The sequence below is a fragment of the Myxocyprinus asiaticus genome, chromosome 13, assembly GCF_019703515.2.
Source record: "Myxocyprinus asiaticus isolate MX2 ecotype Aquarium Trade chromosome 13, UBuf_Myxa_2, whole genome shotgun sequence".
NCBI classification, from domain to species: domain Eukaryota; kingdom Metazoa; phylum Chordata; class Actinopteri; order Cypriniformes; family Catostomidae; genus Myxocyprinus; species Myxocyprinus asiaticus.
Genome location: NC_059356.1, coordinates 9,235,146 through 9,251,174, shown reverse-complemented (window position 1 = coordinate 9,251,174; position 16,029 = coordinate 9,235,146). Strand labels below are relative to the sequence as shown.

Genomic DNA, 16,029 nt, shown 5'->3' with positions numbered 1-16,029 from the left:
CAAGACAGGGAAGACATGACAATGAGAAGAAACCAGGGAGGAGTGGCCGAGATCTAATGATAAGGACGCACGGAGCAGACTAGATGAGGACCTGTGCTTCACCTTGGAGAATGCCCTTACTGGAAGGGTGGAGGCCAGCTTAAAATGTTTAGCAATACTATGTATGAAGAATGCATAGGAAGATTTGGTGAAACGGTAGTAATAAAGAGTGGTCCCATTGTAATGGATCGGAGAGAGAAGGAGATACTTCAGCTTGTGAAAGAGTGGAGGCAGCTTCGTAAGGCTTGGAGGAATGCAGAGGAGCAGGAGAATGAGGGCTTGAAGGTATTGTGGGATGGCATAACGGCTAGATTAGCGGTCTTGAGGAAGGCAGAGAGAATCCGACAGTGGAGAAGAAAGAAAGAGCATGAAAGGGCAAAATTCATCAAGGATCCATTTAACTTCACCAGAAACCTGCTGGAGGAAGAGTGGGAAGCTGGTGATGGCAAAAGAGGAACTAGAAGACCACTTGGAACAGCTGCTTGGTGAACCCTACAAAGACAACCCGCCTGGCTCCCCTGGATATGTCCCACGGCCAGTAGAGCCAGTAGTGGAATTGGACGTAGGTCCACCTAAGCTGTGTGAGGTGAGGCAGGTGGTAGAAAAAGCCTGGGCAACATCAGCCCCAGGCCCAAATGGGATACCATACAAGCTGTATAAACCCCATGGTTCTTAAAATGTTGTGGAGTCTGTTGAGGGTTGCCTGGAAGAAGTAGTGCACACCTGTGGATTGGCGAAGGGCAGTGGCCATCTTCATACCCAAAGAGCACGGATCCACCATCATTAGTCAGTTTAGGAGCATTGCTCTACTGAACATGGAGGGAAAGCTTTTCTTTTCAGTTGTAGCAAAGAGGATGTCTGACTACCTCCTGAAGAATGGATACATAGACACACTCTGCCAGAAGGCAAGCATACCAGGTTTTCCTGGGTGTGTGGAACACGCGTCAGTAATATGGTAGCAGATCCAGTCTACCAACAGAGATAAGAAAGACATCCAAGTAGTCTGGCTGGACTTTGCAAATGCCTGTGGATCAGTTCCACACCAGCTTGTTAACTATGCACTGGTGTTTTTACATGTACCAGAGTGCACTAGGAGCTTGGTAGACAGCTACTATGGGGACCTGAATATATGTCATGCAGCACAGGACTACACAACATGATGGCAGCAACTGGAAAAAGGACTAGCGATAGGATGTTCAATCTCTCCTATCCTTTTCACGGCTGTGTTCAAGATCATCTTAATTGGTGCAAGACAAATGGTCAGAGGAATCCGTGCACAATCTGGGGTATGATTGCCAGCTCTGCACAGTTATATGGATGATGTCACAAGCATCCTCCAGACTGCTGCATGTACAAACCAGCTCTTGAAAAGGCTGGAAGAGCTATTGGAATGGGCCAGAATGAAGATTAAGCCAACAAAATCACATAGCTTTTCTATTAGAAAGGGGGTGAGGGAAGAATCCCGGTTGTGACCGAGTAGCCTATTTGAAGTTTTGGGAGAGAATACACAGCAGATCTTTCAGACAATCACATGCCAGAGTTAGTCTGGAAGCAACAGAAAGAGGGTCTGGATAAGATAGACAGTTTTCATCTCCCAGGAAAATTTAAGGTTTGGTGTTACCAATTTACACTCTACCATCGCCTGATGCAGCCGCTAAAAATGTGTGAAATTTCTGCAGCTGCAGTGGCAAGGATGGACACCAAGGCCATCAATTATATTAGGATGTGGCTAGACCTGCCACGTTGTATCTCAGATGTATCATTGTTTGGAAGAAATGCTTTATAACTGCCTCTAAAATCATTCACTCTGGGCTAAACCAGGCTTGTTTTGGAGCTACGGGAATCAACAGACTAGGCAGTGAGGGCAGGGCAGGTCAAGTCCAAGTCTGAACAGAAAGAACTTGGAAGGCAAAGGAGGTCGTAAACCAGGCAGTTTCAAGACTGAAGCACCAAGAGATTGTTGGAAGAACACAGTCATAAAGAACAGGCCTTGGATGGGGGGTGGATCCCAAACTGTGGTCAGCAGCCTCTCGAAAACAGAGAAAAGCAGTGGTAGTTATGGAAGTAACTAGGATGGAAGAGGAAGGGTGGGAGGTCAGCCAGCAGCAGCAAGGGCGCTGGACCATATGAGAGGGAACATCTGATAGGGTGTTTGGATGGGCTGACCTGTGGAAGTACCCCAGGCCAGGCTAAGTTTTCTAATAAGATCCACCTACGATACCCTACCAAGCCCAGGGAATTTGTCTCTGTGATATGGAAAAGAGGAGAGTTGCCCCCTCTGTGAGGCCCCAAGAGCAAACTTGCAGCATATATTGGTTGGGTGCAAGACTGCCCTGGCACAAGGACGGTACAGGTGGCGGCATGATCAGGTCCTGCGGAAGCTGGCAGAGATCCTAGAGGTGCATAGAGTAAACAAAGGCAACCATGCTCCCCAGAGGCAGGGTTCTGAGTTTGTTAAAAAGGGAGGTGCCACACAAGGCACAGCACGGAGGGAAGCCAGATCAATCTTGGCACCTGGAAGTGATTGGTCAATGATGGTCGACCTTGGCCAGCAGCTAAAAGTTCAGACAGAGTTTGCCATTACCTCCTTGAGGCCAGATGTAGTGTTGTGGTCGACTTCGGCTAGGACAATAATAATGATTAAGGTTACTGATACATGGGAAGACAGTCTGGAAACTGAGAAATAGGGAACCTAGGTGATATGAACCCTGTTTGCAAGTAATTTGTGAAGGAATGATGTCTGGATGGGAAGGCAAAAATGAGAGGCGTTGGAGGGGATCCAGTGTTCAGCTGCGGGGGTGGCAGGGAGACGTCCCTGACCACTGCCCCACCACCAGGAGATGTTCTGGGATTAATGGGGCGAAACATTAATGATAGGTGGCTCCCGGCTGATGATCCCGCAGCTGGTTCGAAGGCACTGGTGGAGGTGCGTCAGGCAATAATTCCCGGCAGGTTATTACAGCTACCTGTGCATCTGTTTGTCATTAAAGTGTATTATATTTTGATATTTCATCAAAGGATGGCCCCATATGAATCCACAGAGGTCTGGGCTAAGCCCGAATGTTCATTGAACCTAGAACCATCCCTGTTCATGACAACTCTCGGAATAAATGTAAGGTGTTAAAATGGATATGACAAGTTGATAGGATTTGGTCTTGGCTGGCTAGATCTGCTTACGCTGCTGCTGCAGAGCAAGTACGACAAATTGCTACTGCTAGACATGTTGAGCATGTAAGACATGCTGCTGCATACATAAATTCCCCTTGAAGCAGATCTAAACTGGGTAGGAGGAGGGTTTCAGAGAGAAAACTCTTGTAGCGCGCTGCAGTGAAACTGGCTTGCCTGCAAACAACTGAGGCCATTTAATTTACATAGTATGCAATTTATTTGCTAAAAGATTACATACCAAGATACCTATCAGCTTGGGATATATAGTGTGCGCACTTGGCCTTATTGTGCACAATTGATCAGTGCATGTTATTACAAAGAACATTTTTCTTTTGTCTTTGTAATCTTTTATTAAACTTCTATGATAACTTATGCCACCTCTGAAATTATTTTTCTTTTCAACTGACGTAGTGATGCTATGGGTCAAAGGAATATTCTGGGTTCAAGTTAAACTCAATTGACAGCATTTATGGCATAATGTTGATTGTCCCTCTTTTTCTTTAAAACAAGCAAACATCTGTGTTACAGTAAGATAATTGCAATGGAAGTGAATGGGGCCAATCTACAAACATTAAAATACTCAAATGAGTGCTTTTATTAAATTATGATTTTCACATTTCTGCCTTTTAACCCTCCAAAAATTGGCCCCATTTACTTACACAGTGCCTCGATGTAACCTCGATTTATTTATTTATTTTTTTAAAGAAAAGTAGGGACAAGTCGAAATTATTTTTTGTTGTAATCAACATTATGCCACAAATGCTGTTGATTGAGCTTGTATTAAACCCAGAATAATCCTTTATTTTTGAATGGTTCTGTCTGTTTGCTGACCAGTATCCTCATTTTTTGCTTGATTCATCATGTCAACACTACTCTTAATCTTGACTGGTTTCATCATTTTGTAGGTCTCAACAAAGGAAGTTGTTACCGAATCAATCATTTCCCAGATGATAATGATTATGACACAGACAGCTCTGAGTATCTCTTACGTGAGTGACTTTCTCTTCAGTAATATAACAGTGTTACTGTCTATTTCTCAATGTTGAAACTGTTTGTGTGTGTATTTGTATATACATACAGGTATCGTACGTGCCTCCAGTGTATTTCCCATCCTCAGTACAATTCTGCTGTTGCTGGGGGGGCTGTGTGTGGGGGTGGGACGTATCTACGGCAAAAGGAACAACATATTACTCAGCGCAGGAATACTGTTTGTTGCAGCAGGTAAACATTGCTAACAAGCACACATGGCCTTTCAAGTTAATAAAACAGCATTAACAATGGTTGACATTAGCTTATAAAAATTGTTTACAGTTTATAATTGTAACAGCAAATATGAAATAGCAAAAGATTGCAATGCTGTGATAGTCTAACCTACAGCTGCTATTACTAGTATGGGTAACGTTTTTTTCTTGCGTCTTTATCAATGTCCTGGTTACTTGCGTAACCTCCGTTCCTTGATGGAGTGAACGAGATGTTGTGTCAATGTAGTGACACTAGGGGTCACTCTTGGGAGCCCTAGACATCCCTGGTCTTTGATAAAAGGCCAATGAAAATTGGCGAGTCGTATTTGCATACCACTCCCCCGGACATAGGGGTATAAAAGGAGCTGGTATGCAACCACTCATTCAGGTTTTGTGCTGAGGAGCCGAGACAAGGTCCCGGCCATTTCAGCAGGTAGTTCAGCGTTGTGGCAGGAGGAACACAATGTCTCGTTCCCTCCATCAGGGAACGGAGGTTACGCAAGTAACCAGGACGTTCCCTATCTGTCACTCACTCGACGTTGTGTCGATGTAGTGACACTAGGGGTCCCTATACAAAACGGCGCAACTGGCTGAACTGTGTTACGTGAACTGGCGGTGTGTGACGGGCAGACCACTGTGTGCCTCGTAGCCAGCGCACCAGGCCAACACGTAACCTCCCCCAACACTGTTATGAGTGTCAAACGACCCTTGGGGGACAAGTTGACTGCCCAAAAGATAGAGACAGGCTAGCCCAGTTGTGGCCTCTTATCCTCTTTTTTTTCCTCTCCCCAAAAAAAAGGAATTAACTGACTGGGGCCAACAGGTCTAGTCGGGGGGTTGTCACTCCCAAGGGGAAGACACCGCAGAGACCACACCCCGCCCGGGGGGGGTGGGGGGGGTATTTTGAGTGGAGATACATCACATGGTCTTGCCAAGCTTTGTCGGAAGTATGTTTTGTGGAGAAGTCCTATGGTAGGTCCTACCCTACGGGGGAGGAGTTTCTATGAGCATGGTGCCTGGGGCAGAGGGGCCTCTGCCCAAGGAAGACGCAGTTTACCAACAGGGAAACGAATTAGCGGAAGATATACTTTACATGGGGTTAGCTACGGGGAACCACCACATGCGGAGCACCTACCCCAGTACAGGGCTTAGTAGCACGTGTACTGAGCCGGCAGCGAGTTTCTCCACAAACTCGTCTGCCACAGGGCTCGGAGGAAATCATCCAGGGAACACAGTTTGTGAACACTACTGGGAGTCAACAGCGCACGTCTTCAGCTCAGGGGAGGTGAAAGGCGCTATGCACAAGTGATACACCCAGTCAGCTGTCCCGTACTTACCTACTTGTGTGTACCACTACACGGGACGAAACCAGTTCCACCCGGAGATTGTAGAACCTCGCAAAGGTTGCCCAGCCCACTGCTCTGCAAATGTCTGTTAGAGAGGTGCCACAGGTCAAGGCCCAGGAGGCCGCTACACCCCTGGTGGAATGGGCTCGTAGCCCTGCCGGGGGCGGCACGTCCTGGGTGTGATATGCTATTGTTATGGCGTCAATGAGCCAGTGGGCAATCCTCTGCTTGGAGACAGTGCTTCCTTTCCACTGTCCACCAAAGCAGACAAAGAGCTGATCAGAGACTCAAAAGCTCTGCGTGCGATACAAATAGATGCGTAAAGCGCGCACCGGACACAGCAACGTCAGGGCTGGGTCTGCCTCCTCCTGGGGCAGCGCTTGCAGATTCACCACTTGGTCCCTAAAAGGGGTCGTGGGAACCTTGGGCACATAGCCTGGTCGGGGTCTCAGGATCACGTGAGAGTAGCCCTGACCGAACTCCAGTCTCCATTCTCCCCTGAGGGTAACCTGCCGTGACAGCACGTCCGCTGCAGTGTTGAGGTCGCCCGGGATGTGAGTGGCTCGCAGTGACTTGAGGTACTGCTGACTCCAGAGGAGGAGACTCCATATACCCCAGGAGCCTCTGAAACAGTTTCAGTGGAACCGCTGTCTTCTGTCTGAACGCCTTCAAACAGGTCAGCACCGACTGTGTGTGATCGTTTGTGAGGTGCACCGACAACAAGACAGAATCCAACTCCAAGCTGAAAAAAGAGATGCTCTGAACCGGGAGGAGCTTTCTCTTTTCCCAGTTGACCCGAAGCCCTAGTCGGCTGAGGTGCGAGAGCACCAGGTCCCTGTATGCACACAACACATCCCGAGAGTGAGCTAGGATTAGCCAATCGTCGAGATAGTTGAGGAAGCGAATGCCCACTTCCCTTAGCGGGGCAAGGGCTGCCTCTGTGACCTTCGTGAAGATGCGAGGGGACAAGGACAGGCCGAAAGGGAGGACCTTGTACTGATACGCCCGACCCTCGTATACAAACCACAGGAAGGGTCTGTGTCGAGGTAGAATCGAGACGTGGAAGTACGCGTCCTTCAGGTCTACCGCCACGAACCAATCTTGATGCCAGACGCTCACTGGAATGCGTTTTTGCATCAGCATCTTGAACGGGAGTCTGGGTAAAGCCCGGTTCAGTACTCGCAGGTCTAAGATTGGCCACAACCCACCGCCTTTTTTCGGTACAATGAAGTAGGGGCTGTAAAACCCCTTCTTCATCTAGGCCAGAGGGACAGTCTCTATCGCATCCTTCCGTAGGAGGGTAGCGATCTCCGCACGCAAGGTAGCAGCATTCTCGCCCTTCACTGAGGTGAAGTGGATACCGCTGAACCTGGGCGGACGCCTAGCGAACTGAATCGCGAAGCCGAGTCGGACGGTCCAGATCAGCCATCGCGACGGATTGGAAAGCGCAAGCCACGCGTCCAAGTTCTGGGCGAGGGGGACCAAGGGGACAATCTCGTCGGACATACCGGCAGGTGGGGCCTCATGGCGGGGCGGAGCCTGAGGTGCCACGCCGTGTTGTGGCCATGCTGAGTTCAGGGACATCGAAGCACTTACCTGGCTCCTTGTGACCACCCCCAGTACAGCCTGGGACGGGGGAGGAAGAGGCCTATCCTCGTGACCCATGGAGACTGTCACATCAGGGTGGATTTGTGCCACAGCTAGGCGCGCAGGGGTGGGGAGACTGCTGCTGGAGTGACAAACCTGCCAAAATGGAATGGTGGATGGTGGTCGTGATGATGGCCGTGCACACCAGGTACGTGACCCAGGGAACAAGGAAACCGCTCTTTTGCTGAACTGTTGGGTACCACAGCCACTTGGGCATGCGACGAAATTAAATGAAAAGGCAACAAAAGATTCTCCTCCCGGCCCTCCACCGGGGGATGGAGTGGTCTGTTTACCAGCTCCAAAGCAGTGGGTTTCGTCATCCCTGGGGTGCTTCAAAGCCTTTCACAGGGTTCTTGGCAGCCGGCCGTGAGACGGGTGACATCTGCTTCCTGCGGCGGGCTCCACGCCGGGGCCGGGCCGAAGGGGCGGGCTGCGGCGGAGCCGGTACAGTCACCACATGGGGACGCCCTTGGCGACGAGCAGGTGGGGCGCGGGATCTTGAGCTGTGCCGGGGCAGGATGTGCTGGATAGCCTCTGTCTGCTGCTTCACCGTCGAGAACTTCTGGGCAAAGTCCTCGACGGTGTTGCCAAATAGGCCAACCTGGGAAATGGGGGCAGCAAGGAACCGTGCCTTGTCGGCCTCTCCCATCTCGACCAGGTTGAGCTAAAGGTGGCGCTCCTGGACCACCAAGGTGGACATCGCCCGCCTGAGAGACCATGCCGTGACCTTCGTCACCCGGAGAGTGAGGTTGGTCGCCGAGCGCAGCTCCTGAATCAATCCTGAGGCGGATCTACCCTCGTGCAGTTCCTTTAGTGCCTTGGCTTGGTGGACTTGCAGGAGAGCCATGGCATGCAGGGCGGAGGCGGCTTGTCCAGCGGGCTTTGGCCATCAGGGACGACGTAAACCTACAGGCCTTGGACAGGAGCTTTGGGCGCCCGCACCAGGTGGCAGCGCTCTGCGGGCATAGGTGCACCGCGAGCGCCTTATCCACCGGGGGAATTGCCAAATAGCCCCTGGTCACCCCACCATCGAGGGAAGTGAGGGCGAGGAACTGAAAGATCGGGACCGGGCAGTAAAAGGTGCCTCCCACGACCTTGTCAGCTCCTCGTGCACTTCCGGGAAGAAAGGAACTGGAGCGGGGCATGGCTGTGAGCGGCGCCGAGGGTCCAGGAACCAATCATTGAGCTGCGAGGGTTCAGGGGAGAGCGGAGTGTTCCACTCTAGCCCGACGCTCGCGGCTGCCCGGGAAAGCATGTCCGTCATTTCCACGTCAGCATGTGACTGGGCGACCGTACCCCAGTACGAAAGTAAGCCGCGACCGCAACGTTGCCATGGTCATGTTCTCGCAATGAGTACATGATCCATCCACGAACGCTGTCTCTGCGTGGGTCACGCCCAGATATGAAAGACAGTGATCGTGACCATCAGAAGTTGAGAGATAATGACCGCAACCAGGAATAACACACAAACGGAAAGGCATCTTTAAAAAGACGCGTCTTTAAAAAGACGTTCCTTGTGTGCCGTTCTTTTAGAGAAATATACTCTCTTATTTCTGCCGAAGCGCCCAGAGGCATTCTCTGCAGTGCACCAGTGCCGCTGAAATGCGCCGTCAGATCCAGCAGAGGTGAATGAACAGTAAAGTAAACGTCGACCGTTCGGCTCCGAAGAGAAAATCTGAATGAGTGGATGCATACCAGCTCCTTTTTGTGATTAACATTTTTATTAATTTTTCAAAACAAAGAAAAACAAAACATATATACAATGATTCAACATTAACTCCCACTACTTCCCCTCCCCAATCAAGAACCCCACCCAACCCCAAACAAACATCCCAGTGGTCTTACATAAGTACACACATATACAGAGAATAAAATAATAAATATATATATATATATATATATATATATATATATATATATATATATATATATATATATACACACATATACATATACATACACACATACATACATACGTACACATTTACATACACACACACACACACACACACACACACACACACACATATATATATATATATATATATATATATATATATACACACACACACACACACACACACATACATACATACACCAATAATAAACATACGACTCTAAACTATACCTCTCTCTCCACAGACCCACTGCGAGAGCCCCACAAAAACATCAAATATCTACCCCATTTCTCAATAAAAGAATCCCATATGTAATCCCTTATGTTTTTTAAAATCCTAGCCCATTCTCTCTCCTCCAATTCCAGGTTTAAATCTTTCTCCCATAATCTCTTGAGAGTGGTTGAGACTCCGTCCCCCAGACTCTGAATTAATAAGGAGTAATTCACTGATGCCTCATGGCCTTTTCCAAAAGCAGAAATCACCTCTCCTAGAGTATCTGCTGCTTTAGGGGGGGTGTATGCTATTCCCAAAAATAGTACAGAGCAAATGGCGTAACTGTAGATACCTAAAAAACTGAGATCTGGGGATTCCAAAATATTGAACCAGAGTTTCAAAGGATCTCATTACACCACTCTCGTAAAGATCACCGAGTGAATTAACCCCCCTCGCGATCCACTCTGACCAACAAAAAGGGGACTTATTAATGCATAGTTTGGGGTTTAGCCATAGGCTCGAGGCAACATTTAGATAAATATCTGAATTAAACACTCTGGACACTTTTGTCCATACTGAGTGCAAATGTGAAATAACGGGGTGTGATTTAACTTCTCTATTTAGTTTGATGGAAAGGCTTTGCAATGGCAAAATAGGGGCAAGAAGTTCTTGTTCAATGCAGAACCAGGGAGGGGCTCTTTCAGGTGGAAGTGACCAATGAGCCAAGTGTCTGAGACCGAATGCATAATAATAAAACAAAATCTTGGGTAGGCCTAGCCCGCCTTTGTCAATCAGCCTATGTAATTTATTGAAATGTAGTCTGGGGCGCTTACCACTCCAAATGAAAGACTTCCCTATGCTATCAAATTGCTTGAAATAAGAGAGGGGAACATCTACTGGGAGACACTGTAGCAAGTAGTTAAATTTTTGAATACAGTTCATTTTAATAACATTAACCTTCCCAATCATCGGTAAATGTAATGAAGCCCACCTGTCTACATTGCTCGAAAACCATTTTATTAAAGGGTCAAAATTAACTCTGGCTAAATTGGACAAATTTGTTGGGAATAAAATGCCCAAATACTTAATGCCCTGTTTGGGCCACTGGAAGGCGCCTGGCTGGAAGGCCGTTACTGGACAGTATGCTGTCAAAGCCAGAGCTTCATATTTAGACCAGTTGACATTGTATCCTGAGAATTTGGAAAAGGAATGAATAATTCTGTGGAGGCAAGGCATAGATTTAGTAGGGTCAGAGACGAATAATAAAATATCATCTGCATAAAGCAAAAGCTTATGTGCCACTCCTCCTGCTGTCACCCCTGGAAAATCATCCTCCTTTCTTATCGTGGCTGCTAATGGTTCCAGGGCAAGACAGAACAATAATGGGGAAAGAGGGCAACCCTGACGGGTGCCCTATCCAGAGTAAAATAATCTGAAATTAATCCATTTGTTTATACCGCTGCTACAGGGTGTCTATAAAGTAACTTGATCCAACCAATAAATGTACTCCCGAACCCATATATTTCCAAAATCTTAAAAAGATAATCCCATTCTACCATATCAAACGTCTTTTCGGCGTCAAGTGAGATGGCAGCGACCGGAGTCTGATCATTTGCCACTGACCACATGATATTGATGAAACACCTAATATTATCAGAAGAGCTACGACCCTGAATAACCCCCACCTGATCTATATGTATAAGAGATATCATAACTTTACTTAATCGAAATTTTAGCCAAAAGTTTTAAATCTAGCTGGATCAGGGAAATTGGACAGTAACTTTTACACTCGCTTGGATCTTTGTCCTTTTTAAGAATCAGACTGATCCGGGCTTGTGTCATGGTTGGCGGAAGCTTTCCATTCTTTAATGATTCAATATAAACTTCTAACAAAAGTGGAGCCAGTTCTGTAGCATAAGATCTAAAAAATTTAGCGGCAAAACAATCTGGCCCCGGAGCCTTGCCTGTAGGTAAGGACTTAATTACCTTGTCAAGTTCCTCCAGGTTTATCTCAGAATCAAGAGAGTTTTTTTGCTCATTCGTCAGTTTAGGGAGTTTTAATGGTTCCACAAAGTTTCTAATATCTTCATCAGTAGACGAAGACATGGAACTATAGAGATCAAGATAGAATTCTTTAAAGGCATTATTAATATCAATGGCTGAGTTAAATATTTCAACACCAGCAGATTACACTGAGGGAATGGTAGAAAAAGCTCTCTCTGCTTTATATATCTAGCCAAAAGCTTCCCTGCTTTGTCCCCTGACTCAAAGTATAACTGTCTTGCCCTGAACAACCAAAACTCCACTTTCCGCGACAAAATAGTATTATATCTGTATTTCAGTTGGGTCAATTCTCTGAGACCATCAGACGGCATTCGGCGCTTCAGCTCTGCCTCGGCACTTTTAAAATTCCCTTCCAACTCTATGAGTTCTTGTGCTTTGGATTTTTTGATGTATGAGGCATACTGTATGATCCGACCCCTAAGAACTGCCTTAAGTGCCTCCCAAGCCACGCCCACAGAGGATACTGAGGACCAGTTGGTCTCCATATAAACACTGATTTCAGTCTTTAACATTTGTTGGAAATCAGGATTTTTCAAAAGGGATACATTAAAGCGCCAACTATATGATTTCTTTTTCTCTGTATGTGGCAACATCTCTAAGTTCACCAGGGCATGATCTGAGACTAAGATATTTCCAATTGAGCAATCAACAACAGATGAAAAGAGGGACTTAGATATAAAAAAAAAAATCTATTCTAGAGTAAATCTTATGAACTGATGAAATAAATGTATAATACCTACCAGATGGGTTCAAAAGTCGCCAGATATCTACAAGACCAAGATTTTTACAGATCTTGTGAAGCTTCAGTGTTGCTCTAGGGGGTTTACACACTTTTGCTTCACTATGATCAAGGACTGAGTCCATCAAAAGATTAAAGTCTCCTCCCAATATTATGTCATGAGAGATGCCAGCAGATTGCAACATCCCATCAAGATCTATAAAAAAGCCCTGATCATCAATGTTAGGTGCGTAAATATTAGCCAAAATCAAACTTTGCCCCTGAATTTCTCCTAAAACAACAATGACTCTTCCTAATTTATCTTTAGTCTGTTTGAGACATTTGAATTGTAGATGTTTATCAATATAATAACTCCCCTGCTCTTACTTGAGCCAGCACTAAAGAAAGCATGTCCACCCCATATCTTACCAAATTTTTCAGCTTCCTGCGGGGAAAGATGTGTTTCTTGAAGAAACACTATATCATATTTCTTACGTTTAAGAAAAGAAATAACCTTCCTTCTTTTTATAGGGTGCCCCAACCCATTTACATTCCATGTGGAGAGAGAGAACTTATTCATATTAAAATTTGACATATTGATATAATAATAAAATAAAAAAAATGAGTGTGTCAAAAACAAGATTACACAGACCACATTCCCCATTAATGCAACAATCAAACCCCGAACTTCCCCCCGAACAAAACAAACAGAAAAAAGAAAAACGTGCGCATTAACCCCGCGCATGACAGCGGCAACCGGCATCAATCCCTTTAAACTCAAAGAGTCCATGTATGCATGCGAGAACTCCCGCGACAACTTTGCCAACGGATTATTCAAGTCCGGTACTTCTGTGCAAATTTTGTGAGGCAAAATTACATAACAGAAAATACTATGTAAAACAGACCCCAGCCAACAGGCAGAATAACAGAAAAAACATGTAGATTCATTCACAGAACTGTCTCGAAGGTGTTTTCCTCCACAAAATAAACTCCAGCTGATATAAAACCGTTCAGTTTCCTCGGACAGACAAACAATTGTTCAGTGTGCCGGCTGTTATGAGTGCAGCAGATGAGGTAATCATTCTACTAGGAGGCATAAGCACAAAGAACAAACAGATTTAACCACAACTGTCCCGAAGTAGTGTAATTCCACAAAACAAGCTCCAGCCGCTAGGCAGAGCCAGCACGAAAAACAAAACCGGCATCCTGGTTCCTCAGATGATCAAAAGCCAAACTAAAAAAAAAAAAAACAGCATAACTTACTCAGCCTGTCAACTTTATAAAAGACGTCCTTTATGTGAGCATGTAGATATTTTGCAGTCATCCAAAGTGTCCATTCTCGATCTGGCTGGGAACTTCAGTGTGAAAAATAAATCTTCCGTCAATGCAAAAGTTTCTTGGAGTCATGCCATAAAACAAACTCCAGCCACTAGGCGGAGCCAGCGCAAAAAGAAACAAAAATGGCACCCAGCTTCCTCAGATAATAGAGTCCCTGAACCACGAGTCAGTCCACTAATATAAGAAACATCAAATGGCTTACTCCAATGTATTTATAAATTGGACAAGTAAATACTTTGCGACCATTCTTCGTTTCTATTCTCAGTTTTGCTGGGAACATCAATGCAAAGGTGATCTTCTGTTGGTGTAAGAGTTTCTTACATTCCTTGAACCGATCGCGTTTCTCTCTCTTGTCGAATTCGCAAAGTCCGGGAACAAGAAAATATTATGGTTCTTCCAAGAAAGCTTCCCTTTACTCCTCGCCTGACGCAACACGAGATCTTTATCGGATGATTTCAGAAATTTGGCCAGAATGGATCGAGGCCTATCTCCCTCACCAGATCTTCGAGCCGGGACTCTGTGAGCTCGCTCGATTTCCAGCTTGTGGCCTGTTATGTCAGGCAGACTCGGGAGAAGCTTGTCCAGGAATTTCACCATATCTCTGCCCTCTTCATGCTCAGGAATTCCAACAATTCGTATGTCATTCCTTCGGCTCATATTTTCAAAATATTCCAGTTTTTCTGAAATTAATTCCAAATCTGTTTTGGACGCGGGCGGATTAGCAGATAATTCCCTTTCCGATGACTCAAGATAATCGATTAGTTTCTGTCACTCTTGTAAACAACTCAGAGAATTTTGTTTCAATCGCCGTAAACGATCGACGTATTACAGCGAGATTCTCCAAGTCAGCAAGAATCTTCGTCAACATCACCGACATGTTGGACAACTGACGCTGAATTTCATCTCCCGACGCGCCATCCAAATCGAGTCCCCGGCTCGCAGGGCCGCTAGAGGCCACAGCTTGAACACGTAAGTGTCTTTTAATGTCTCCAGAGTCTGAGGATTTTGACTTCTTTGCCATGTTTACCTCAAAGAGCAAGTATGTATCTGGGTGTATCAAATCTCATCGGATCACAACATGAAAATAATTAAAAACTAGCAGAGTTCGCAGAGCTCGTGTCTCACATGTCTGCCTCTCGCATGGCATCAAGTGAACCCCCATACCAGCTCCTTTTATACCCGTATGTCCAGGGGAGTGGTATGCAAATACCACTCGCCAATTTTCATTGGCCTTTTATCAAAGACCAGAGGTGTCTCGGGCTCCCAAGAGTGACCCCTAGTGTCACTACATCAACACAACGTCGGGTGAGTGAAAGATAGGGAACTGAAGTTAGTCGACTGTACTGAAAGTGCATTCCTGGTATAAACTTAGATTCTGTTCCAAATCCTAGCATGCATCCTAACTGAGATGGAATCTCATAAGTGACTGATTTGGAATTATCTACATAGGCAGCGACTCAACAGAAATAGCATCACACAAATAGCGCTCCTCACGTTAAGCACACAAGAGACTTTTGCAAGAGGCATTTGCACAACATGATCACATGGCAAGTTGACGTTACTACCAAGTTCAGTACGCTGACATCGACCCCTCTATTCAAATGTGTTTACATTTCCTCTGGTGCTCAGAGACAGGTTCTGGTTCCATGTGGAAAATAGGAAAGAATTCCTTTCACCAAAAAATGGTGAGCGCGATTCGGATGTTGCATTATCCCTTTAAAATTAAAATTTTACTCCACTGACAGTTAAGGTAGAATAAGCATAAGAAAACATAGCACACTTAATTTTAGGTAAAATATTTTAAAAAATATTTTAGTTTTAATAATTGATACTTTTCGGTATTAAATAAATTCTAAGTATATTCATAATCAACATTTCTCTTGCTTTGTGCACACAGTGTATACTCGGATTGCCTTTTCTGTGAAAAATAGCATTGGATATACTGTAACTGGCCATAGAACGGTTTCTTAGAAGACAGCATAATACTATCTACATTCTGGAAGTGCACCTATGTTGCCTAACTTGGTTTTGGAACAGAGAATATAATTCATTATAGTTTCAGCACCTGATATTGTTTAAAGCAGAGACTGAATAGACTGAACTGCTCATTAACAAAAACAGTAAAAGACTATGTACAATGTTTGTGTAAAACTTGTATAAAACTGGTCTGTTATTGTATCTCAATTCCAAATCAGTGTGGTATATCCACAATAATACACACCTCATATCTGTATGTTCTTAAATTTATGAAACCTACTTAGGCTTAGCCCGTGGTAATATTTTTTCTGTGCTGCTTAAACTTAATTTTATTAAACACCAAGATATTTTTTAGATTCAGAACTGTTTCCTAGGTTAAC

General features: G+C 45.5%; 1 protein-coding gene across 1 annotated transcript in view; it reads left to right on the top strand.

The window, feature by feature from the left end:
• LOC127450792 (voltage-dependent calcium channel gamma-4 subunit-like) overlaps positions 1-16,029 on the top strand; it is a 42,629-nt gene that overhangs the window by 25,975 nt on the left and 625 nt on the right. Inside the window, exons 2-3 of the mRNA XM_051715153.1 lie at positions 4,113-4,196; positions 4,288-4,428. Of these exons, the coding sequence (XP_051571113.1) occupies positions 4,113-4,196; positions 4,288-4,428 (225 nt within the window). The remainder of the gene's footprint in view (positions 1-4,112; positions 4,197-4,287; positions 4,429-16,029) is intronic.